Here is a 25,109-nt window from a genome sequence, read left to right as displayed (position 1 = left end):
CACATTTTTATTTTTTCCTTGTAATTCCAAATTCAGATCACTTAATTTACTGGTAAAATCTGCCAAAAAAGCCAGATCACAGAACCACTCCGTATCTTGTAGCTACTGATAATCATCTCCTCTTTGATCAACAAATTTTTAATTTCATTCAGCAAATTTCGAAATCTGTAGAAACTTACTCTGACTCAGCCACCTGACATCTGTGTGTAATATCAGATCTGATTCATTTTCATCGAGGTGCATTTTGAAGTCTCCTTTGAAGAGATTGTCATATGATGGAATTCACGATTTTGAAACCTACACATGTGTACGTTCATAACATTTTTAGTAATTAATCTTTTGCTGGCTAACACTTGTTGGTGGATGGTACTGCGGTAACTCAAAAAATCTGGGAATTCATCATCCTTTTGCCACAATGCGATGAATGCGTTAAGATGCCCTGTCATTGCTTTAGTTCCATCTGTTGTTATTGATACAATCTTAAATAGTGGTAATTTAATTTTTTTCAATAAAATTTTTGAATGTGTTAAATATATCAAGACCTCTAGTTCTTTCTTCAAATGAAATGATACCCAGCAGTTCTCTATTCGCAGAATCATCGAAAACCATACTAATAAAATTTAGCAATTCAGCTGTATCACTGACATCTGTAGATTCATCCAGTTGTAAAGAAATTAGTAATACAAGCACGCGCCGACCGGGCTAGCCGAGTGGGTAAAGTACCTGCCCAGCAACCCAAAGGTCGCGGGTTCGATTCCCGCCTCGGGCTTGGATCAAAGTACTGCAAAAACCTTGGGAGGTGCAATATGGCCACAGAAGCCAATGCGCCAACAACTACCAAATCAAAAAAAAAAAAAAAAAAAAAAAAAAATACAAGCACGCAATTGTTCGCTCACATTTTTACTCATTTTTTCGATGCCTCGCATCACAGTATTTCGAGATAATTGCAGATCTTGAAGAGCACTTTTAATTTCATTTTGTTCTTGAAATTTTCAAAAAGAGAATCTGTTATTTCTAAAAATACATCTTTGATGAATTGACCATCAGAAAATGGTTTGCATTTTTTGCAAGAAACAACTCACTTTAAATGATGCTACAGTTACTGCTTTAGATTGTAAATTAAGTGTCAAAAGAAATTTTGTTGTGCAAATAATCTGGATTTAAGTTATTTTAATTTATTTTTTTGTAAGGTTACTATTAGGCAGAAAATCCGATTGGTATTTACCATGTGCCTTGTGTTGAAGTGCCTTTCTAAATATCCTTTTTTAGGAATAACCACGAAAGCATTGCAAATCAAACAACAACATTTTTCTTTTATCATTACAAAAAAGTATTCTAGTTTCCACTGTTGATGAAAGTTTTACTCTTTTTCGTAGTATTCATTTTAAATCAAAGGGTATTAAATTAACGTATAAGTACTGTCCAGTTATTAAGTAAGCTAAATAAGAATTCGACACATACACTATCCTCTCCACAATGTAACTGTGAATTTTCGATAGACAAGCCTAGTGGCTGCGCGGTGACAAGAGTGGTCATGTGGTTCAACGGATTTGTAATAAGCATATGCAGATGGGTACATAATAATAATATTTAGATTTTGACTAATCTATTTTTTATATACAGGGTGATTCACTACCAGTGTGACAAACTTGCAGGAGGTGTAGGGGCACAAAGACGAATCGGAATCACATAGCATTGCAGGGTCCGAAATGCCTTCGTCATGCGGGAGGTCGCATGAACAAAAGAAGCAAAGAAAAAGAACAGAAACAGCAACTCGTTAGTGTAACAGAAATCATTTTAATGACAAGTTTTACATTGGCAAAAAGCCATGCTACAGAAGGTGTTCGAAAGTTTGACCAGAAGCAGTCACACAGGCTTCACAGCGCCGCCGCATGGAATCCCTAACGTTCTGGAAGATTCCTGGCGTGTCTCGAATCCCCTCAGCAGCTACAGAAATGTGAGTGATGAGGTATTCAACTGAATCAACGGGGGCCTCGTACACCAATGTCTTCATTTGACCCCAGCAGAAGAAGTCCGGGCATGATAGGTCCGGCGATCTAGCAAGCCAATGAACCAGACCACCACGACCCTATCCAATGCTGTCCAAATGTAACGTTTAGGTGTTGGCGGACGTCATTGGTGTAATGTGGTGGAGCCCCATCATGCTGGAACCACATTGAGCAGAAATGTAGAAAGATCAGGTATGCCCTACCGTCCAGGACAAGGGGACAGAAGGTACGGTCCAATGAGGTTTTTTGATTGATTTTTTTGATTTGGTAGTTGTTGGCGCATCGGCTTCTGTGGCCATATTGCACCTCCCAAGGTTTTTGCTGTACTTTGATCCAAGCCCGAGGCGGGAATCGAACCCGCGACCTTTGGGTTGCCGGGCAGGTACTTTACCCACTCGGCTAGCCCGGTCGGCTCCAATGAGGTGGTCTCCAACAATGCCGGCCCAAACGTTGACAGAGAAACGGCGTTGGGTTGCACGTGTTCGCGTACCATTGGGGTTCTCCAAAGCCCACAAATGGGCATTATGTTGATTGAAGGTTCCCTCTCTTGTGAAACTTGCCTCATCTGTGAACAATACGGATGCAGCAAATGCGCTGTCTGCCACACTCTGTTGAAGAAACCAAGTAGCAAAAGTCCTCCAGAGTGGATAATCCGCAGGCTCCAATGATTGGACGCATTGCAGATGGTATGAACTCATTTGGTTTGTTGACAGTATCCTCCATACAGTGGATTGGGAAATACCCAATCATTGGCTTATATTTTCCAGTCTATTGCTCGAGTACTCGTACTCGGATTGCCTTCTGCAAGATGTAGAACATTCTCCTCATTGTCTGGTGTCCTCGTCGTTCGCACTCGATTCATGGTACCTCTCGTGAAACAACCAGTCCCACACGTGCGAAAATCGTATGACAAGGAGCATGCCTGTGCGGGAAACGTTCCTGGTACAAGCACAGAGCGGCGCGCCTGTTACAGTCCGCAGCTCCATACGTGAGGTGCATGTCGGCCAGTTCAACGTTTGAATACTCGTCCATCCTACTGCCTCGGGAACTGGTTCGCAAATGCTGACTTCCAGCGGGATCACTGTTCACGCAACCTCCCGTTCAATGTCCTCAACCGCATGACAGAGACATTTCGGACCCAGCAATGTTATGTGATTCTGATTCGTCTTTGTGCCCCCTACACCTCCTGCAAGTTTGTCACACTGGTATATTTAAAATTCGTCGTGATCGACCAAAATTAAAGCCACGATCGACTTGTTGGCCACCCCTGCATTATAACAATTTTTAACGCCTTTGTGATATTTTTCTAAAGCACGTTTCTGGAGGTCACAACCAAAAAACAATAAAAACGATTTGCACTTTCCAGTTTATTGGGCTTTTCTGTTAATGCATCTAATTATAAATGGGTAGTAAACTCGATCTTATTGCATTGGCGATAATACCAATAACTGCAATAATAGCGTATATTATAGTGAAATGTGTTCCCCTTCAATCCTATAAAAAACAAATTTTCAGAAACTTCTCTTCATTCCTATTTACATATTACAATGATGAAGGGAAAGTGACCAATAGAAAGTGCAAGTGCTGGCAGTTCTAGGAAATGAAACAAAATTGATTTAGAAATGAAGATGAAAATTATTAAGTACGAAGCAGGACAAAGTTTGTCATCTATTGCAAAGGAATTATGTCTCGCTGCTTCACAGTGAATACTATTTTAAAGGACAGTGCGTGTATAAAAGAACATGTCAAAGGATCTTAAGATCAACAGTGATCACAAAACAGCATTCAGGTGCTATATCGAAGATGGAAAAGCTATTAATAATATGGATGGAAAATTAGATTCAGAAGCGAGTGCCCCTGAGTCCAATGGCCATTCAAGCAAAAGAAACAAGTATTTATAAAGATGTTAAGGATAAGTAGTACGGCTAACCCCAACCCAAGTTCGTGGAAAGCAATGGATGGTTTAATAGGTTCAAGCATTGTGCTGGTTTCTACAATGTTAAAGTATGCGATAAAGTTGCCAGTGCCAATTCTGCAGCTGCAGAGAAATTTTGTGATGTGTTGGGAAAAAAATTATCGATGAAGGCGGTTATTCAAATTCAGCAAATTTTTAATGTTGACGAGACTGCTCTGTATTGGGAAAAAATGCCGAATCGAACATACAATGCCAGGTTTCAAGGCATCAAAAAATAGGGGAGAATGCTCTTGCTTGGGACTAATGCAGCGGGAGATTGCAGATCAAAACCATTGCTTGTGTACCATTCTGGAAATCCTCCTGCATTTAAGGGCATCAAATAAAGCCACGCTACCTGTGCATTTCCAATCGAACCAGAGAGCATGGATAACAATATCTCTCTTTGAGGATGGGTTTACATGCTGCTTCATTCCTGAGGTGGAAAAATATTGTAAAGACAACGACATTCCTTTCAAGATTTTGCTTCTATTAGATAATACTCCTGGACATCTTATGCATCTAGATGATTTTAATTCGAACATGAGAGTCATATTTCTACCACCAAACATGACTTCACTCATCCAACCTATGGATCAGGGTGTTGTTTCGAATTTAAAAGCATGCTATTTATGCACATTTGCTCAGGCATTGTCTGCAGTAGACGATGAGGAAAATTTTATGTTGAGACTTTTGGAAATCTTACAATATTTACCATGCCATCTTAAACATTAATAAAGCTGAGCAGAAATTAAAGGTGCAGAGCTACTTCAGTTGGAGGTTGATACCAAAGACATGGAGGAGTTAATAGAGGAAGAAGAGAAAGAATTATCTAACGAAGAACTTATTGACTTGCAGGCAGCAATAGTGAAAGAAGAAAATGCTGACAAAGCTCAAGATGAACCAAATTAGGAGCCGAGACGCTTCATCAACAGAAAGATGGCAATAGCATTTAATGAAATTGCATCGGCAGTGGCGAGGTTTGAGAAGGTGGATCCTGACAGTGAACAATTCTTAAAAGTTAGAGGGGTGAATGATATGCTTTCTTGCTAGAAAGAAATCTATGATGAAAAGAAAAAAAGCCACCATCCAATCATCCATTAATATGTTCTTTCGTAAGGTTAAGCGGCCGACCCCTTCTAAATCTCCACAGTCCTCAACCTCTGCAGCGCTGTACTTATTGACTGAAGACTTCGATTCTGGCAACAATGCTCGAGAGGTAAAACTTACTGACGTTATGCCTGTCTCCTCTCTGTTTTTGTAATTTTATAATTTTGAGATTTTTCCTGCGCATGAGATAAAAAATTAAATAAATACAATAAATAATTCTGTTTACATGTTCATCGAACATTTCTTTTTTAATTCAATCAATTCAGCGAGCACAGTTGAGAGTGCTGCATAAGGGAAATTCTGACTTATGTAGCATTCTGTGGAACGCAGCCGACCGGGCTAGCCGAGTGGGTAAAGTACCTGCCCGGCAACCCAAAGGTCGTGGGTTCGATTCCCGCCTCGGGCTTGGATCAAAGTACTGCAAAAACCTTGGGAGGTGTAATATGGCCACAGAAGCCGATGCGCCAACAACTACCAAATCAAAAAAAAAAAAAAAAAAATCTGTGGAACGCAATCCTTATGTAAGTTGCGGAGTTCCTGTATGTTGAAATTTAATCTTTTCTTTAATATGCTTAAGGTGAATGAACATTGTTAATATTATATACTCAAAAACATTACCATTATATATTTTAACAGTTCTAACATTGCTTTATAGTTAAATAGCAATGTTAGAATTGTTAAATTAATATTACCATGTAAAAATGGTGACTATTATTAAAATGCCTAAATGATTTATCCTAGTGGAAGTCCAGTTTGTCACCCTTGGGAGAACTGGATGTTGCTGCCAAACAGATTTTAGAACCAGAAATGAAAAATGGTACAGATTACCATTACTTATTGTTTGATAAGATTTGGAAAACATTATCAGGTAAGAACTCTGTTATGCATCTTTTTTTTTTTTTTCTCTCAAAACCCATGTAAGTTTAGGACTATAAAGCCCAACCACACGAAATTGATTTATGTATAAGTTAGTGCAGTGCTTAATTTCTATACATCTATACATTACAAGTTACAATGAAGAAGAACTATTTGCATAAAACACCATTCTTGCTATAAATCTCTAAAGTGAAGAAATATACTATTATTTATTGCCAGTTGAATGTTGCCCACTGCACTGTTTCAGATATGATGCCCCTCCTACTGGTGGGCAGGTGGGTGGTTAGACACCCAGAGTATAAGAGGTAAAAATCTATTTTTAAATTATTTCCACCGTATGGTGTGCAGAAAAAACTGCCAAAAGGTGTGCAGATCAGAGCCATATAAGTAGTAGTAGTAGTGGCATGTGATGCAAGAAAGCAAGTGTATGAGCTTATGCAGCATCAGCCAAAAAAAAAAAAAAATCACACCATTCCCTCCAAATGCCTGTCCAGTTCCTCCTTAAATTTATTCAACCTATCAACTTCCACAACGACAGATGGAAGTTTGTTCCAGCAATTAACCACCCGCTGGCTAAAGGCAAATTTCCGCACATCTATTCTACATCTGTCCTTTCTTAATTTGAATTTATGCCCCCTTAGGTTCGTAATCTGAACAAGTGGAAGGATCCCATCAGAATTCAGCGTGCTGAACCCATTCAAGGCTTTATACACCTCAATCAGATCACCGTGCAGGTGCCTAGTCTCCAGCCACTGCAATTTGCAGAACTTAAGCCTCTCTTGATAAGAGGATCCCTTCATTCCCCTCACCAATCTTGTTCCCAAATTCCAGTTCGGCATTCCTTATATCTGTGTGACACCACGTCTCTGATATCCCAGCAATATCTGCCTTTGATGTCTTGACTAACACTTCAAATTCATCAAATTTATTTACTATACTTCTAGCATTGGTATACATGCAAGTATACATGCACCTATTCTTATTTTTAGTTACTCTAACACATCCCATATACCCACCTGTTTCACGATGACTGCCATCCGTCCCTGAAACCCCCAACACCCCTCGCTCCAGGTCGCTACTTATTCTAATAGAAGTTGTACAAGTTTCGAGCTATAAAGCCTTAGGTCACAAGAACTGAATATATATATATATATATATAAGTTAGTTTAATGCATCATTTCTGTATATAGCAAGCTGCAATGAAGTAAAACTAAGTTTACAAAAAATGGCAATCTTACTATTGATATATTTTATGTGATTGATTCAGATGTAAATTTCAAAAAGGTATAGATAGTGAACTGCAAGAAAATAGTTACAAAGATCTTATAAACATTGATGTAACTTCCATGTGCATAATGTCTTTATTTTGGGGAATAAAAGTAGCTTCTACTTGCTTATAGAATATCTTTTAGACATAGTAGTAGTGTTTAGGGTCATGCAGCGCTGGTGGTTTCCCATAACTCCACAATCAGTTCTCTTGTGTCATTCTAGTCTTGACATTTCAGAGGATTTTGATTATGTTTGCCATACTAAGGCCTGTATAAGGTTCTGTCTTATGGATTGCTGATTATTTTTTGTAATTGGTATCCAGTTTTCTCTCTGACTGCTCTCTCAGATAGTAGAACCATCTACTATCTGAGAGAGCAGTCAGTTAACTTCTCCATTAATGATGCTCTGCAAGGTTTAGTTCTTTCTCCCATTCTTTTCCTGTTGTATATTAAAGAACTTCCATTGACTGGAAATCCTATTCATAGTTTTGCTGATGATAGCACATTGCATTCCACCTTCCAGTTTCAGAAACGTTGCCCTTCACAGACAGCTTCAATTTCTCAAATATGCACTACCAATTCCTTAAATGCTGATCTCCGGGTAATTCGTCTTATCTTATATCTTGCAAAAAGGATTCTTCTGCTTTTAAATACATAAATTATGCAATAAAATATAAATACAGTACAGGTTACCCCCGCTTAACGCTGATAATGCGTTCCAGAAAAACAGAGCGCTAAGTGAATCCGTGCTAAGCGAGCGCCTCATTCTCATAAGGTAACATATAAGTATTTTTGAGTTGTCGTTGGTGCCATAGGATATTTCCTAATCAATAATAAACGGTAGTGAAAAGATGCACAAATGTCGGTCAAATATATTTAATATTCAAATATTTGTACATATAAAATATTCTGCATTACATACGTATATAATTATGTGGTAACTACATACGTATCAAAATTAACTTAAAATTCCAATTAAAATCATGAATTTGATTGATCTGAATAGATTTAATTTAATTGATGAATTTAATCATGAAAAACGTGTCAATTTTGGCCCTCTTCCTGGGGTTTTAATTTAAAATCCCCCGCGGCGTTACCGCCCAACAGTAAAGTCAGTCGATCCTTCGCTGCTTTGAAACCTGCCATGTTTTTTTTCTTCTTTCACTATGAAACTTCTTTTAGGCATTTGTTTCCAAAAATATTTTGCTTCATCTATGTTAATTTTTTGAGAAGTATAACACATAATATCCCTCATCAATAATTTTAACAAGTTCTTTTTTGAAAGTTTCAGCTCCTTGATCTGCACTTGCGGCTTCTCCCTGGATTTTAAATCTATTCAACCAGCCCTTACTAGTTTTAAATGGTTCCAATTTTTTTTTTTTTTTTTGTAGGTGAGTTTTCTTCAGATCATCATATTGGCTAATCTCTCTCTCTCTTTTTTATTATTTATAATATTTAACTTAACTGAATTCTGCATTGGATATTATCTTCAATAAAATTAGTTAGTCTTTCCATTTCAATCCTAATAGCCGGCCTAGCCCTAGTTGCTTGCAGTGAAACAGCTATCTTTCCCGCTACTAAAATTAATTCTTTATTATTTTTTTTTTTTTTTTTATAATTGTTCTTACAGTTAAACTTGCAAGTCCTAAATTTTGCCACACATCCGCTTGTCTTTGACAGATCGATTCGCTTCAAAACGTCTAATTTGATTTTCAAATTCAGTCTTTTTCCTTACATTTACAGTCTTCGTATTGCGCTCAGATGTTGTTGCTTTTGTTGATTATGATACAATGTTCAAGTAAACTGTCCGTTACACACGATTTCTAATACGGTACTGAGTGATGACTAGACTTCGGATAAATGCATATAATGCAAATATTACAAGCAATATACGTGATCATTTTTATTAAAATGTTGATATCCAAACTACGTAACAAGTCACTGTACTGCAATTAAATTAGCGCGAGAGAGAATTTCACTGAGCATGGGAATATTTCTCAGGTCGGCGTGGGAAACGTTTTAACCATATTTTTATATTCATTTTCAAGCTATTGACTCCATCAAATGAAACGATTTCGTTAAATATGCCAAAAATGCAATCTGTAAAAGAGCGTTATAGTGATCTATAACAGCGTTATAGTCAGATATGGGTTATAATATAAGAACAGCGTTATAGCGAATCAGCGTAAAGCGAACCGCATTATAATGGGGGTCTGCTGTATATATTCAATAAAATGCAGGAAAGCTTACCTTAAAATTACAGAGCCTTGTATGTATAAATAAATTTACAATAACAGCTTTCAATACTATTAATTTTCAATTAGATCCAATCACTAAATGAAGTGTAAATCTACTGCCTATGCAAATCCAGTATTTTTAGAATGTCCAATTTAGTTTCCAACCAAAAATTTTTTATGTTAGCTTTTCACCCTCTTCGCATTATTAGCACTAGCTGATTCACTTGACTTGTTTGAGGCCATTTCGAAAAAAAAAAAAGATAAGTTGAAACTACCTATATGGTTAACTAAAATCAATCACTCTGACATAAAATACACATAAACAACATGTAAAACTAAACTGAAAACAGTACTGCTAAGAGGTGCTACCAAGCAGAGTGTAAAGAAAAGGTTTATAAACAATACTTCAGTAAACATCAACTAATTATAACCCCAGTGGATGCTCTGCCTTTTCAATAACATTGCCATGTGGGATATGGATAATGCATGTATTAGCAGTAGTGTGAAATTATCCAAGAAAGCAAGCTTATGCCTCAGCCAAAAAAATAGGCCAGCACTTCCCATTTTACCTGTACATTCCCCATATCACTTTTAGTTCTTGTTTTAATTTATTCAAACTAACCACTTCTACAACACCATATGAGAATTTGTTCTAACAAATCAATCATCATCTGGCTGAGGGCCAGGGGTGGACTGGCCATAAGACTTACCAGGGAATTTCCTGCTGGGCTGAAGACCGATGGAGACCAGTGTGATTTTGGCCATAAACAGTATGACCAGAAACACTAGTATGAGGCCACCACAAGTTTTCCCTGGTAAGAATTTTTGATCCAGCCTGCCTCTGCTGAGGGAAAATTTCTGCACATCTGACTCACATTCTTCCTCAACTTCAATTTATGCCCTTCTCATGTGTGTGTGTGTGTGTAGTGTGAACAAGAAGAAGGATTTTGGCAGCATTGAGCTAACTCAAAACATTCAAGGCCTTAAACACCTGTTAGACCTCACAGGTGCCTAGTTTACAGACACTATAATTTGCAAGACTGAAGCCTTTCCTAGTAAGACCCTTTGCTCCCTTCCTGATATGTCTTTATCAATATCATTAATAAATGTAGAAAATAACAATGGGCCAGCATTAAAATGTGAGGAGGCTTCACTGATTTCAAAAAGAATAGTGTCCATTGCTCTGTTCTGATTTAAATAAAAGAGCACCCCTTTGAAGGCAGTACTTTGAATTGAAGTTGATTGGAAAACTGAATTGAAAAGCACCAAAATTTTTTTTTCAGTGAGCCTCTCAGGCACCCAAAACACCTTTTAATGGGTAATTCTATCCAAGGTGTTTGGAGTGAATAGCACAATTCAGGGAGAATTGTGCTATTCACTCCTTCAGAGAACAACTCTGGAGGAGGGGGGGGGTCTATCAAAATATGCTGAGCACTATAGCAAACAAGCACTAAGTGAATCATGCTATAACTGTTCTAGTTATTCTTATGAGTTGAGTTGAAAATAATAGAAATAATTACAAGACAAGCTTTTGCCCTAATGTCCAACTGGAATTATGATCATTAAAATACAATAACAGGAGTTATTGTATTTTAAGTGTTTGCAATATTTTTTTTCGTGAGCATTGATTATCAGCACCGATCTTTAAATTACTGATTAATGATAGCATAAAAGTAGAAAAATGTTTTTGTAATTTCTAAATGTATAAAAATTAGCGAAGGCACTTTTTTCTTTTTTTGTATGATTGAGAGCATATAGATTTGCATGTTTATAAAATATATTTGTGAATTTAAAGTGAGTCAGCTTGATTGCTTTGTAGTTTGTGAGCTTGTTAATATTGTAATAAGTTCTTAAACTGGTATAGTTTACCAGTTTAAGAACTAAAATGCAATTCAATTTGCAGACTTTCCTGTTTTTCATGATATGAAGAAGAATCCAGACATACTGTTCTAGCAGTATTTAGCTGAACTGATCTTCTTAGTGTATGTTGGCTACTTCTTCCCTGACGACGCCTCCGTAGCCAGGTGGGAAGGAGCAGCGGTGCGTAGCACACGCTTCTTGATTAGACTGGGGTTCGAGCCCGTCACCACCAAATACGGAAGATGCGGAAAGGTCAGGAAATGACCACCGCATCTCCCGGAGCAATATGGCCTTAGTTGCTAATGCTCCTAAAAACCAAATAACAAACAAACAAAACATCTTCCCTGACTTGAGATGTATAGATTATTGGACAAATATAAGAGTAGAAATAGCACAGTATTACATCTTTGCTTCACACACACAATGCTTCACCAGATTTGGGTATGAGAAATTTTACTTTTATAAAAGGAGAATGCAGTCATCCCAGATCCTAAGATCCTTTGAATTTGGATATTATAGGTCTCTGTACAGTTGGAATAGTAATATTGTCAATTGAGGATTTTATTATGAAACTCATCTTTACTACATTGGATGCTGATGCATTATCTAGATAGATGATGTACAAGGACTGGTACGAGAGTAATGCCTCCTAATTTTTCACTTTCAAATATGGCACCATGGATCATTTTGCATGTCACTGAGTGGTCAGTAGAGGTCTCTAGTTTTACCATAGTGAGTGGCGCTGTGATCGGTCTAATGAGTGCAGAACACAGATAGTTCAGAATGGTGGATGTTACAGATATACATATCAAGCAAAGTATGGTGATTGAATTTCTTACCAAGGAAGAAGTGATGCCTATCGAAATCCATATGCATCTCAAAAAATGTTTATGGTGACAATACGGTAGATGTGAGTACATTTAGATGTTGGGTAAGACACTTTAAGAGTAGGGAAAGTGACATTGCTGACCAGCCCTGAAGCGGTCAGCCAGTAACGTCAGTGACAACAGACAATAGCCAGGTCGACGTGCTGATCGAAGAGGACCATGTTTATTGAACAGGTTTCTTCCACAGAAAACTGAGGTAAGGCTTATTAATTGCAGGCTTATTAATCTTCTTCAAAAATAAAAAAAATATCCTTCAAATAAACAACATGTATGATATACATGCAATTATAATAGATTGCTGATTGTATTCTCTAATTCCTTATTTGAGAAACTTCAAGGATTATGTATCCAAAACTCATGGGAGAGGAAGCACATAATATACATTTCCTTTAACTTTCATTACAGTTTATTCCAGCTACAAAAATATCTATTCATTATTTAAATTATTATATAAAAATTAGGTAAGGAATATAAACCAATATCCATAGGATACAATATGCAAAAACCTTTGAGAGCCATCCTCAGACACATAAATGAGCATTGCTTTGGCCACAGACCTGGCTGTCTGCACTCCACTCTGTAATGAATAGATCAACAACTTCAAACCTCCTCAAGACTTTCTGTAGGATTCAATTTTCCTTAAACAGTAGAGAACAAATGGATATACTTTTATTCAATATCAAATGATAGACTCTTCATCAATTCCCTACTTATTCTTGAGAACTTCAGAATTACAGGCTCATACTTCAGATTTTTAGACATCTGCTAACTGGAAGACAAATCCTTGTGATGCATAACAATAGCTTTAAATACAGTACGTCACCGACATACGTAAGAGATACGTTCCAGAACTTCTTATGTAAGTCGAGTTTTACGTAACTCGAGTACAACTAAAAAACCACATAATATCCTGAGAAGAATGAAGAAAAATAGTTATATATTTTTCAGTTAATTAGGTATATATTTTTTATATATTAGTTATATATACAGTAATACCCCAAAGTTACGCGATAGGTGGGTCCGACGACAATCGCTTAAGTCGGGGTACAACTTTGCATATAAATACATATAAATTTTGTTTAATTGGGACGGACCAAGGACTAACAAAAACACTAGTTTAGAAGAAAAATATTAATAAAATTGCAGTTCTTTATATATATTAATACAAAATATGTATTAAAAAAAATAAATGACTTACGTAAAAATTATTTCAATGTCGATGGCTTCGTAAAATCTAACAAATTCGTCTGACGACACAGAGACTTCTTTTTTTTCATGCAGAATTTCTTCGTAGCAAGCTAATAATTTTTTTATTCCTTGCTTCGTAACTATAACGCGTTCTTCGTTGGAGTCTGTGTTTTCTAAAATTTTTAAGCCCTTTTCAATTGAGCTAAGACCTTCTGTCAAGTTTGCAATTGTCATGCGCTTTTTGCCGTTGCCTCATTTAGGCCTGTAGCACGTGCAATATCACATGGTCTTTCATTTCGCTCAAAGCGTTTCACAATTTCATATTTTTTCTCTATCGACAGAGGCGGACTGGCCATAAGCCTTACCGGGGAAACCCCGGTGGGCCTGTGTGATTTTGGCCATAAACCATAGTATGAGGCCACTATAAATTTTCCCGGGTAAGAATTTTTGATCCAGTCCGCCTCTGTTTATCGATAATTGCTTTTCTTTCTCTCTCTGAGTCTGCAGTGTCTTCACCAGTACGCTTCCTTTTCACACCTTTTAAGTATTTTACTATTTTTAGGGAATAAAGCACAATTGCAAAACGAGGAGGCATGCTCGATACGCATAAACAAAGCTACGCCCATGTAGCAACTGAATAAACAACACCATAAAGGCAGAGATACACTATTAACACCTCACATTTCTAGGGGTTACTACCATAAAACAATAAAAATTCAGTTGCGTTTCTGCTAGTGGAATCTGTTATCAACTGGTAGTAAACTCCATCTAATTGCATACCGATAGCTGGAATTGTGTTGGTTTTTACGTTATTATGGTGAAATGTGTTCCCCCTAAAACAAATGCATTTTCAGAATCTTCTCTTCGTTCCTATTGTGTTGCGTTCGGTTGGGGTGATTCTGCTTTCGACTGCCATTTCTTGTAAACACAAAGGCGAATTGTGCATAAGCCAATTCGGTTCGTGTTATATTATAAGATATCATTACTGTATTTATAAATAGTGTATGATCGAATTCGTGTAGTGTAAACACGTGTTATACGAGGACTGACTGTATACGGCTCGACCGACGTGATCCATTTATCTCGTGAAAACGATGTAATTTCCGACAAACGTTGAGCATGAATTCGAATGCACACATATAAATATGACAGTTGGAATACAAATTCTTGTATATGTGTGCAGCTCATGCGCAGTAAAGTTGAATTTTGTTCATCTTTCGCTCTCACTCTCCGCCGTCGCACCATATATCGATAACATATGAAAAACAACCTTGAAGATAGTGGGCGGCAGTGTTGCCAAACGAAAAAATCAAGAACCGCGTAACTCCAAGTTCACGTAAGTTGGGGTAGCGTAAGTCAGGGTATTACTGTATATAGAAAAATAGTTATTAGTAAAAACACAGAGCTGCAAGGGTCAATAACTTCTACGTTGTTACAATATATTTAAAAGAGTAGAAGATTACCTCAGTCTTTTGCGTAGAATGCTTCCAGTCAATAACGGATAGAATAAAATAAAATAAATGGATAAAATAATTTAATGAATTCTTTCACTCATAGAGATATGACCGATTCGACGCGCAACGGAATTGAGAGCCCCACCCAACCCCGAAACATATCAAACCAACTCAGCAAGACCATGAGTGTGAGAAGACATTGTGGCAGAATAAATAATTAAAATTGGAAAACTGCTTCCGAGAATAAATAATTAAAATTGCAATTAAAAATTTGGATGAACACTCAAATTGAATGAAATCCACAGCTTTTCCCTTCCTTAAGCAGACAACGCTTTTTGACTGATCGCCGTGTTCACAGGATGGAAATATTGCTGTGTGTGTGTGTGTTAAGCTCTTAAATGGAGAGATTATGTGTATTGACGCATGCGTAAAAAAGACAAGAAATCCAAAATTAGGTAAGGATGTCGCACATTGATAGAAGTTTTGTGTAGTTTCATTTCAAGAGTTTCAGTGATCAATAATTATGTTGTGTGCTTAAAATTTTCGCTTCATTGAATAGGAATACGTGACCTTCATTGATGGCATGAAAGGCCAATTCTGATGCAGTTGCGCACAACGTGTGGACTGAAGTGGCATGTTGCTTGACGCATAATTCTAAGGTACAGCAAGTCGACCCCTCATACGATGAATCACACTGACTACAAGAAATCTTGTATACAAAGTCATTTACTTGTACTGAGCAAGAAGGAAGAACTGTGTGATTTTTTAATATATTATGGAGCTTCTGCATAGACCTGGCTATAATTTTGAATTCTGTATTTTTAAAGAGTTTATTGAGTTGCTTAAGTTTATTAAGCAACTCAATAGACTCTTTAAACCGGTCCATAATATATTAAAAAATCACACAGTTCTTCCTTCTTGCTCAGTACAAGTAAATGATCTTGTATACAAGATTTCTTTTAGTCAGTGCAATTCGTCTGAGGGGTCAACTTGCTGTACCTTAGATTTATGCATCAAGCAACGTGCTGCTTCGATCCACATTCTGCACAACCACGTCAGAATTGGCCCAGTGACGGTCACATATTCCTATTCAATAAAGCAAAAATTTTAAGCATACAACGTTATTACATAAAATTATTGATCGTTAAAACTCTTGAAATGAAACTGCACGAAAATTCTAATGTGCAGCGTCCATACCTAATTTCGGATTTCTGGTCTTTTTTTATGCATGCATCAACACACACAATCTCTCCATTTAAGAGCCTAACACACACACACACACACACACACACACACTTCGATATTTCCATCCTGTGAATACGGTGATCAGTCAAAAAGTGTTGTCTGCTTAAGGAAGGGAAAAACTGTGGATTTCATTTTATTTGAGTGTTCATCCAAATTTTTAATTGTGATTTCAATTATTTATTCTCAGAAGCGGTTTTCCGATTTTAATTATTTATTCTGCCACAATGTCTTTTCACACTTATGGTCTTGCTGAGTTGTTTTGATGTGTTTCGGGGTCAGGTGGAGCTCTCGATTCCATTGTGCATCGAATCGGTGATATCCCTATGAGTGAAAGAATTCATTAAATTATTTTATCCATTTATTTTATTTTATTCATTACATTTGGAGAGCATTGACTGGAAGAATTCTATGCAAAAGATTGAGGTAATCTTTTACTCTTTTAAAAAAAAAAAAAAAAATTATATATTTTTAATTAGTTCAATTTAAAACTTTATCTGGAGACAGTAGTGAAGTAGCCGGAGTGGCACATAAGAAAAGAAAAAAACACAAAAGGTATAAAAAAACAAAAAAAACTTATGTTATTGTACTGTAAAAACATATATATTTCGTAGCCTTGGTTATTATAGTTGACTTCATTGGTGTCAATCACTTCACCGCTTATCGTATTCTGTCTTTGTCCTTTATTATGAGCTGGATAAAAAAATTTTTTTGGCCATTGCAGCAAAAGCCTCAGGCTTTCTTTCACCATGTAGCTAACAACAACAATAATAATAATAATAATAATTATTATTATTATTATTATTGTGCTTGCCGTTGACATTGACAAATCTAAATTCCGTGATACTTGTTAATGTTTGACCATTTTCATACATCCTTATTATTTTAATTTTCTGATCCAAATTGATCACTTTCCTTTTCTTATTAGTACTGCTGTCACTTATAGTTGGCACCATGATAACGGTCAAAATGAAATTTTCTGTAAAGAACTTCGCAGGGAAACACAATATTATCACCTTGCTAGGCCACTACAACAAAGCAGTAAAGACAATTTGCAGTTTCCGGTTTATTGGGCTTTTCTGTTAGTGCAATTCATTAGTAAACTCGATCTTACTGCATTTGCGATAATACCAATAGCTGGAATTCTGTGGGTTTTTATGTTATTATGGTGAAATTGTGTCCCCTTCACTGAAATCTTCAGTCATACAAAAAAAAAATAAATTTTCAGAATCTTCTCTTCAGTCCTATTTTTAAGCTTGTTACTCCGTATCTCACTTGTGCAATTTGTGCATTCCCTGTTTATCGTTATTGAATGCTTTTTTTTTTTTTTTTTTCTCTCTGTTTTAAATTTTACAATCCTAAAAAAAAATAATTTGAGTGGGAAAAAAAAATTTAATAAGTCCAAAGTTACGTAACTCGGGCTTACATAAGTCAGGGACTTACTGTACACTATCAACAGAGGCCTATTCCTGGGGGGAATTCTGTCTGCATCCCTTTTTGCAACAGCCCTCTACCCATCATGTTGCTGCACAAGAAGTTTATTTCATATGCAGATGTTCTCAAGATGTTCATCTCCTCTTAAGTGTGCCAAGATGCTGTACATATCTCACAGGCTGCAACATGGCAGATTTTGGACCTTGTAGCCTACTTAGAGTATATCCCTAGCAAGTCCACTGAGATCACTTTTTCAAACAAAGAGAATAAAAATAATATCACACTCCTAGATGGCCTTCCTGTCAATAGAGTCATACAACAAACATTTAGGAATTGCAACACTTTTCAAATACCAAGAAAAAGACCCTTGCAGCCATCTGGAGAGCAAAGCAAGAACCCACTGGCGTTTATCATGCTAGCCTCATAATACAGTATCTCCTGAGATGTATCTCCCTGATTGCACTCAATGCATCTGTTGTTTGGTCCTCTTTATCATCTTCTCGACAGGAGCTTCCTTAGTAGAGAACCCTGGATCCTAAGGTGGCTAAACAGAATGTTTAGAAAACCTTTCACAATCTTAGGAAGCATCCTATATATTACCTTTAACTGGACCCCCTGTAAATCATAATCACCTGGTAAATCTGCTTACATTCAGAATAGATGCACCAGAACCTTTCTGAAATTATTTTTCTTCCTTGCAGCCAAAAGATAGCACACAGAATCGAGGTGATGTCATGTGCTATCCTTTGGTACTCAAACTATGACCGGCTCAGAAGTCTACAATGGATGTTCCCATCCAGTACAGTAAATCTTGTAAACCAGCTGGGCATAGATATTGAGCAACTCTGTGCCAATAAAACATACAGAATTGCCATTTTTCAGCAAACTTGCCAGCTGATGTAGAACCTCTTGACAGCTCCAGAAATTGTCATTTTTATAATTATTGTATATATTGTACTATATTTTACTTATATTATATATATATTGTACTTAATTGATTGTATACAGGTAACTCTCGTATAACAGGTAGGTTTGGTTCCTACAAAATCTCGTGTAATGCAAAACTGTGTTATACAGCACTAAGAACCAGTGAAAAAAGGGGGTTTATGTTCCAAAAGCTAACAAAAATACATCCTTTTTTCTTGATAACTATCGGAAACTTAATTTTTATAGTAGTAATAACTTAATATTTTAACTTTATTTTTATAATAGCAGTAACTATGTATATATAAAGTGCTTTAGCATCATAATGCGCCTTAGTCTAAATAGCAGTAACTTAAATAGTAATAACTGAACAAACATCTTACCTTACAAACTGTGATACTTATATATCAGATAATGTACGTTCATTTAATTTTCTTCCTCTTCATCGCTGCTAAGCACAATCTCTTCTGCAGCATCTAGATTTCGTGTACCTTCTGCTCTCTTTAAAAGTCACGAACTGCACGCTTCGAAGTCACAATTTTTTATGGTCTCAAACAAGCACAAGTTCACCCAGGGATCTCCCAAATGGACCCCCGCTTTAAAGATATAAAGCACAAATTTAACTCTGTTACCTTACCAATTAACAAATTTAAATGATACGTGAAAATCAGATTGTTTTCCAGTTAGCAAAATAAAAATACATTTACTCTTACGTACATAGCTTAATTGATATTTCTGTTCACTGACTTTTTTTTTTTTTTTTTTGTTCTTTTAAAATTTAAGACAGTAAAAAATATAAGCAATTAATAACAAAGAACACGGCACGCACAAGTTGCAACAAACACAATATGCACAAGTGAGATGTGGAGTAATGAGTTTCTGAAAATTTATTTATGTTTTTATATGATTAAATATTTCATGGAAGGGGAAACATTTCACCATAATAACATGAAAACCCACAGAATTCTTGCTATCGGTACTATAGAAAATGCAAAAGATCAAGTTTACTACCTGTTTATAATTGATTACACTAACAGAAAAACCCAATAAACCAGAAACTGCAAATTGTTTTATGGTAGTGGCCCCCAGAAATGTGCTTTGGAAAAATATCATGAAGGCGATAACGACTAGCAAGTCAACAGCAGGGATTCACAAAAAGGAATGGAAACGTTGAAAATTACATCTAACATAATAGCAGGGTTTTCCTGGCACAAAAGTTCAAAAATACCATGTTATGCGAGATTTCCCGCAATTCTCAAACCGTGTTAGAGCGAAATCATGTTATATAAGTACCGTGTTGTGCAAGGATTGCTGCAATTTATCAATCATGTTAGAGCGAAACCGTGTTGTAGAAGTACCATGTTATATTCCATTCCCTGTATATTCCATTCTGCTGTGTTACTTATTTGTCAGTACTTATTTCTATTAAAAGAAGAAAAAAAAAATGTTCTTGTTTATACTCCGGCACAACCACCAGGTCACTGGAATTTACCATAAATAAATCAGTACAAATGTTAATCATATTTAGCAGTCATGAGCTTGAACTCTAGTCCACTCAAAGAGCGTGTGCTACTGCACTTGCGTTCCTGACCACTCGGCTACGTCAGGCCTAATCTACCCCACTAGCATATACTGCCATACCAGGTTAAAGTTGTATGCCTCGAATAGATTAAATAATAACAAATAGTATAGAATATAAGAATCCTGTAAAGATTAGCTGTGTTTGTTAATGAAGTTGAATTTACTGTCTTCCTGATGATCTTGAATTTTATGTTAATAAAACTGTTTTGTGGAAATGTAATTGCAGAGGCAATTCAGAGTGAATAATATCAAAATAAATTTTTGATACTTGTTGTGAGCATTAAATCATAATATGATTGCTCAAACTCTGGGAACTTTATTTTTTTTTGTTTTTTTTTTTTTTTTCTTTTATTTGTAAGTAACATTTATGATTTGTAAGTAATACTTATAATCTATTTAGAATTTTCAGTTATAAATGTTTAACCATTTATGCCACATAGTAACTACAAATGCAATTGTTTTTTTACCATTATCAACATTTGCAGTCTTAATTTGATTATTGGTCCCACATAAATTTATAAGATCACAAGCTAATTGAAATTTTACATAAATATTTTAAGGCTGGGTTAGTTTTAAAAAAGCTCCATGCCTATGTCAAGTCCAAGTACAGCCACCTGGCATCCTTCATACTGACACTTATTGTCAGCTGTTTTGTCAAGTTTTGCTATCTGCCTGATGAGGTGTAATAACAGTGAAATAGCTGCCAGATGGTCAGTATTTTAATTCAGATAAATGGCATGATGTATATTTGAATTAGTACTAAGTAACTCATATTTGTGGAGATTGCTCTATGAGAGATCAGTGCCATTACACAAAACTCTATTTTTTAAAATTCAATTTTTGGTTTGTAAGTATATTATATAACAAAACGGCATTTTTCATGTTATCATTAATATGCTCACAATTTTACTAGGTTACCCATGCATTCTTCAGGTACAGAGTAAAGGTCACAGAAGTGTACAACTAATGCATCAGGATTTTCAGCAGAATCCCACATTGCAGGCTATTTCTATTGTGTAAGGTTTTTCAAGTTTGCACATCTATTCTATTTTTAACCTTCTAGTACTTAATATTTTCAAAAAAAATTGATGAGCAGAACTGAAGTGAGAATCTTATTTGATATTTCTTCAACTAACCAGCCTACAAAGAAAGAAAACTTTATTTTTAGTCAATATACTTGTATTTATCCAAACAAAAATGCCGCCAAGAGCTTGAGATGGGTTTTAAATAGGTGTGAATCTAAGGAAAATATAAAGTGTTGGAAAAAAGTTCTTAAAACCTAGTTTTAATATGTCAGGAAATTTCTAAAGAAAAATTAATTAGATTTGTATGATTTTAATGTTTATTTGTTCTGATATTCAGGTATTTTTTTTCTGATTTGATTTCAAATACATTTCCCATTTTTTAATATATCAGACAATCCTTGAGATAAATATCAAACCACAACCAAGGGAAATTTGAAATGAATTAGTAGTAATTAGCAAAAGATGCAAGGGCACATCTGTCCTGCAACCATCCTTTAACAATTTAAGCCCCCTTTTGTGTGTTGCTTGAGCAAGAGAAGGGTGCCATCAGCATTAAATTTATTCATTCCATTCAAAGTCTTAAACACCTCAATCAGGTGTTTCAGCTCATTTGCAGGTGCCTATATCCCGGACAGTGCGATCTGCAGAACCAAAGTCTTTCTCAGTAAGAGTACCCCTTTGTGTTCATGGTTGATTTTGTTGCTCCTCTCTATACCTGTTTTAACAGATTACATCCTTCCTAAACTGAGGCTTCCAAATCTGTTTGCAGTACTCTAGTTGTGGCCTATTCAACAAGAAATTAAAATGGAGAACATAATAATTAATACTAAACCTTTGTGATTCGTAAACTTGTATAGGGAAATAAGTTCAGAAAATTAGAGTGTGTTCTACGAACGATAACAATGAAAAAGTGATCTATAAACATGAGTCTGGAACTTCTTCTTTGACAGAATAGAGCCAAGCCATTCAAAAATTTTCTTCATAAGAGTACAGTCAGGCCTCGTATAGCACGATAGTTGTGTTCCTAGAAACCCTCGTGCAATGCAAAATCGTGCAATGTAAACAACAGGCCCTATGGGAAAAATAGGATTAGGTGCTGACCACCTAAGATTGAACGCACATTTGTGACCAAAACATTACCAAACACAATAAATAATCGTAATAAAATACTTACGTATTTTATTACGATTTTATTAATAGTCGTAATAAAATACGTAAGTATTTTATTACGACTATTATAATAAGATATTGCTACTGATTTTGCTTCTATCATAAGGAAACTTGTTTTTTGTTTGATTTTCTATCCAAACAGATGACAGCCATTCCATCTCTTCCAATTCTTTGTGTCTTAATCTAATGGATTTTAATTGCACTTTGAGTTGTTCCTGCTATGAAAGTTGTTTTTATTTTCTCTGCATTCTTTGTAATTCTCGGCGTTGCCACATTTAGGTCTGTAGCACGTGCAATATCACATGGTCTTTCATTTCGCTCAAAGCGTTTCACAGTTTCATATTTTTTCGCTATCGACAGTGGCGGACTGGCCATAAACCTTACTGGGGTAAACCCCGGTGGGCCGGAGGCCGGTGTGATTTTGGCCATAAACAATAGTATGAGACCACTATAAATTTTCCCGAGTAAGAATTTTTGACCCAGTCCGCCTCTGTTTATCGATATTGCTTTTTTTTTCTCTCTGAATCTGCAGTTTCTTCACCAGAACACCCTCTTTTCACACCTTTTTAAGTATTTCACTCGTTTTTAGGGAATAAAGCACAATTACAAAACGAGGAGGCACGCTTGATACACATAAACAAAGCTGCGCACGTGTAGCAGCTGAATAAACAACACCATAAAGGCAGAGATTAACACCTCACATTTTACTAAAGCACATTTCTAGGGGTTACTACCATAAAACAATAAAAACAATTTCCAGTTGCGTTTCTGCTAGTGGAATCTGTTATAAACTGGTACTGGTAGTAAACTCGATCTAATTGCATTTGCGATTATACCGATAGCTGGAATTGTGTTGCTTTTTACGTTATTATGGTGAAATGTGTTTCCCCTTCACTGATATAAAACACATAAATACATTTTCAGAATCTTCTCATCATTCCTATCGTGTTGCGTTCAGTTGGGGTGATTCTGCGTTCGACTGCCATTTCTTGTAAACAGAAAGGCGAATCGTGCATAAGCGAATTCGGTTCGTGTTATATAAGATATCGTTCCCCTATTTATAAATCGTGTGTGATCGAATTCGTGTAATGTAAACACGTGTTATACGAGGACTGACTGTATAGTGGAACTTCATTTCAAAATTATGTTATGCTACAGACACTTTAAATAACTTGTAGTTGAGACTGAAAGAGGTGCAAATGACTAACTGTTTTTTATAATTATCACCTTTCTAATTCAGCAACAAAACACAGTTTACACTGATAGAGAGTTGACCATGGTGAATAGCATGTGATACTCAACTGTAAGCTGATGCCTGACTACAGTGACTGTATGGAAATGTTTATTTTTCAGTGCACTGAAAAATGAACATTTCCATACAGTCTATGCAAAACTGTTCTTTCAGTGTTGTAGTTGATTTGTAAATATAAAATAAATTTTAAAAAGTGGCACCTGTCAGATGCCATGTTAGCAATGGAAGGTTTATTTATCATTCCTAATTTATATATATGTCACACATTCATCATATGCTGCCATCCATTAGAAGATGTAGTCTCATATCCCAGTTGAAAAGCATCAACATTTACAGCACTTTTCACAATTTAAAAAAAAAAAAAAAAAAAAAAGAGTACTAGTCAGAATGCTTCATGGATACTGCAGTTGCCCTTGCAAGTCCTGCATTGAATAAATTGCATTTTTTAGTTGATTTCTTTCTTCAAATCACTTTACATTTCACTGTGTGTGTGTGTGTGTGTGTGGGCAGACACATGCACACACACATACACGCACACACATATACAGTGTGTCTCAAAAATACACGGCATAAGTTCAGGAATGAGTTCCTCATATGTAGACAATAAAAATATTTTATATCAACATAGTTCCGGAAATGCTTGGTTCCCGAGTTATTAACCGGAATGTCTTATCTCCCGCAGGAGCAAGCGGATATGCACTTTATATACAGTTTGGCGAATGGCAGTGCTCTAGAGGCTCATCATTTGTACCACAAAAGGTTCCAAGAACGAAGATGTCCAGACAGGAAAATGTTTGAAGGTATCCATCGCCGCCTTTGTGAACATGGGACCTTTACACCTTGTGCTGCCGACAGAGGACGACCAAGATCTACAACTCCTGAAGTAGAGGAGGAGATTTTGGATGTTGTGCATGCCACTCCTGGAATCAGCACACGCAGAATAGCAATGCAACTGGCTGTTCAACATTCAACTATTTGGAGAGTGTTGCGAGAAGACAACTGTATCATTACCATCTGCAATGGGTACAGGCCTTGTCACAGCAGATTACACTGCACGAGTAATGTTCTGCCAGTGGTTCTTGCAGCAGTGGGGTATAACCCTCACTTTCCTGCCTTAGTGATTTTCACAGATGAAGCACAGTTCACACGAGACGGAATCCAAAACTTTCACAATGAGCATGTATGGGCTGAGGAAAACCTGCATGCAATTCTTCCATCACATCGCCAACAGCAATTCAACCTCAACATCTGGGCGGGTGTTTTTGGTGATAAGTTATTTGGGCCCCATCTACTTCCAAACAAACTCACAGGGCAGGCATACAGAAACTTTCTGGAAAACAACATGCCTGATTTCTTGGATGACACGCCACTGATCATTCGTCAACAAGCACACTTCATGCACGATGGCACTCCCACACATTTCAGCCACCTAGCCTGCAATTACCTGAATCGAAGGTTTCCTGGTCGGCAGATAGGTAGAGGTGGACCAACTGCCTGGCCTCCACTCTCATCTGATTTAAACCCACTCGATTTCTTCTTATGGGGCCATTTAAATTCTTGTAGAAAATTGAACAGCTGATCCTCAGTGACTGTCGGATAACAATTAAACAGATAGTTGCTGAGACTGGGATAAGCTATCAA

At 36.4% G+C, this 25,109-nt stretch overlaps 1 protein-coding gene across 4 annotated transcripts in view; it reads left to right on the top strand.

The window, feature by feature from the left end:
- The window catches only part of HPS4 (Hermansky-Pudlak syndrome 4 protein), a 264,255-nt gene that overhangs the window by 229,614 nt on the left and 9,532 nt on the right, over nt 1-25,109 (top strand). For 3 of the 4 annotated variants that reach the window (XM_090384353.1, XM_090384371.1, XM_090384365.1), the window contains 2 exons: nt 5,812-5,938; nt 20,935-21,037. In XM_090384353.1, the coding sequence (XP_090240479.1) occupies nt 5,812-5,938; nt 20,935-21,037 (230 nt within the window). The remainder of the gene's footprint in view (nt 1-5,811; nt 5,939-20,934; nt 21,038-25,109) is intronic. The other variant, XM_090384360.1, reaches the window with a different exon arrangement.

Source organism: Mastigoproctus giganteus, chromosome 1 (assembly GCF_048544385.1).
Source record: "Mastigoproctus giganteus isolate SK-2022 chromosome 1, ASM4854438v1, whole genome shotgun sequence".
Lineage (NCBI taxonomy): Eukaryota > Metazoa > Arthropoda > Arachnida > Uropygi > Thelyphonidae > Mastigoproctus > Mastigoproctus giganteus.
This window is presented reverse-complemented; position numbering and strand designations above follow the sequence as displayed.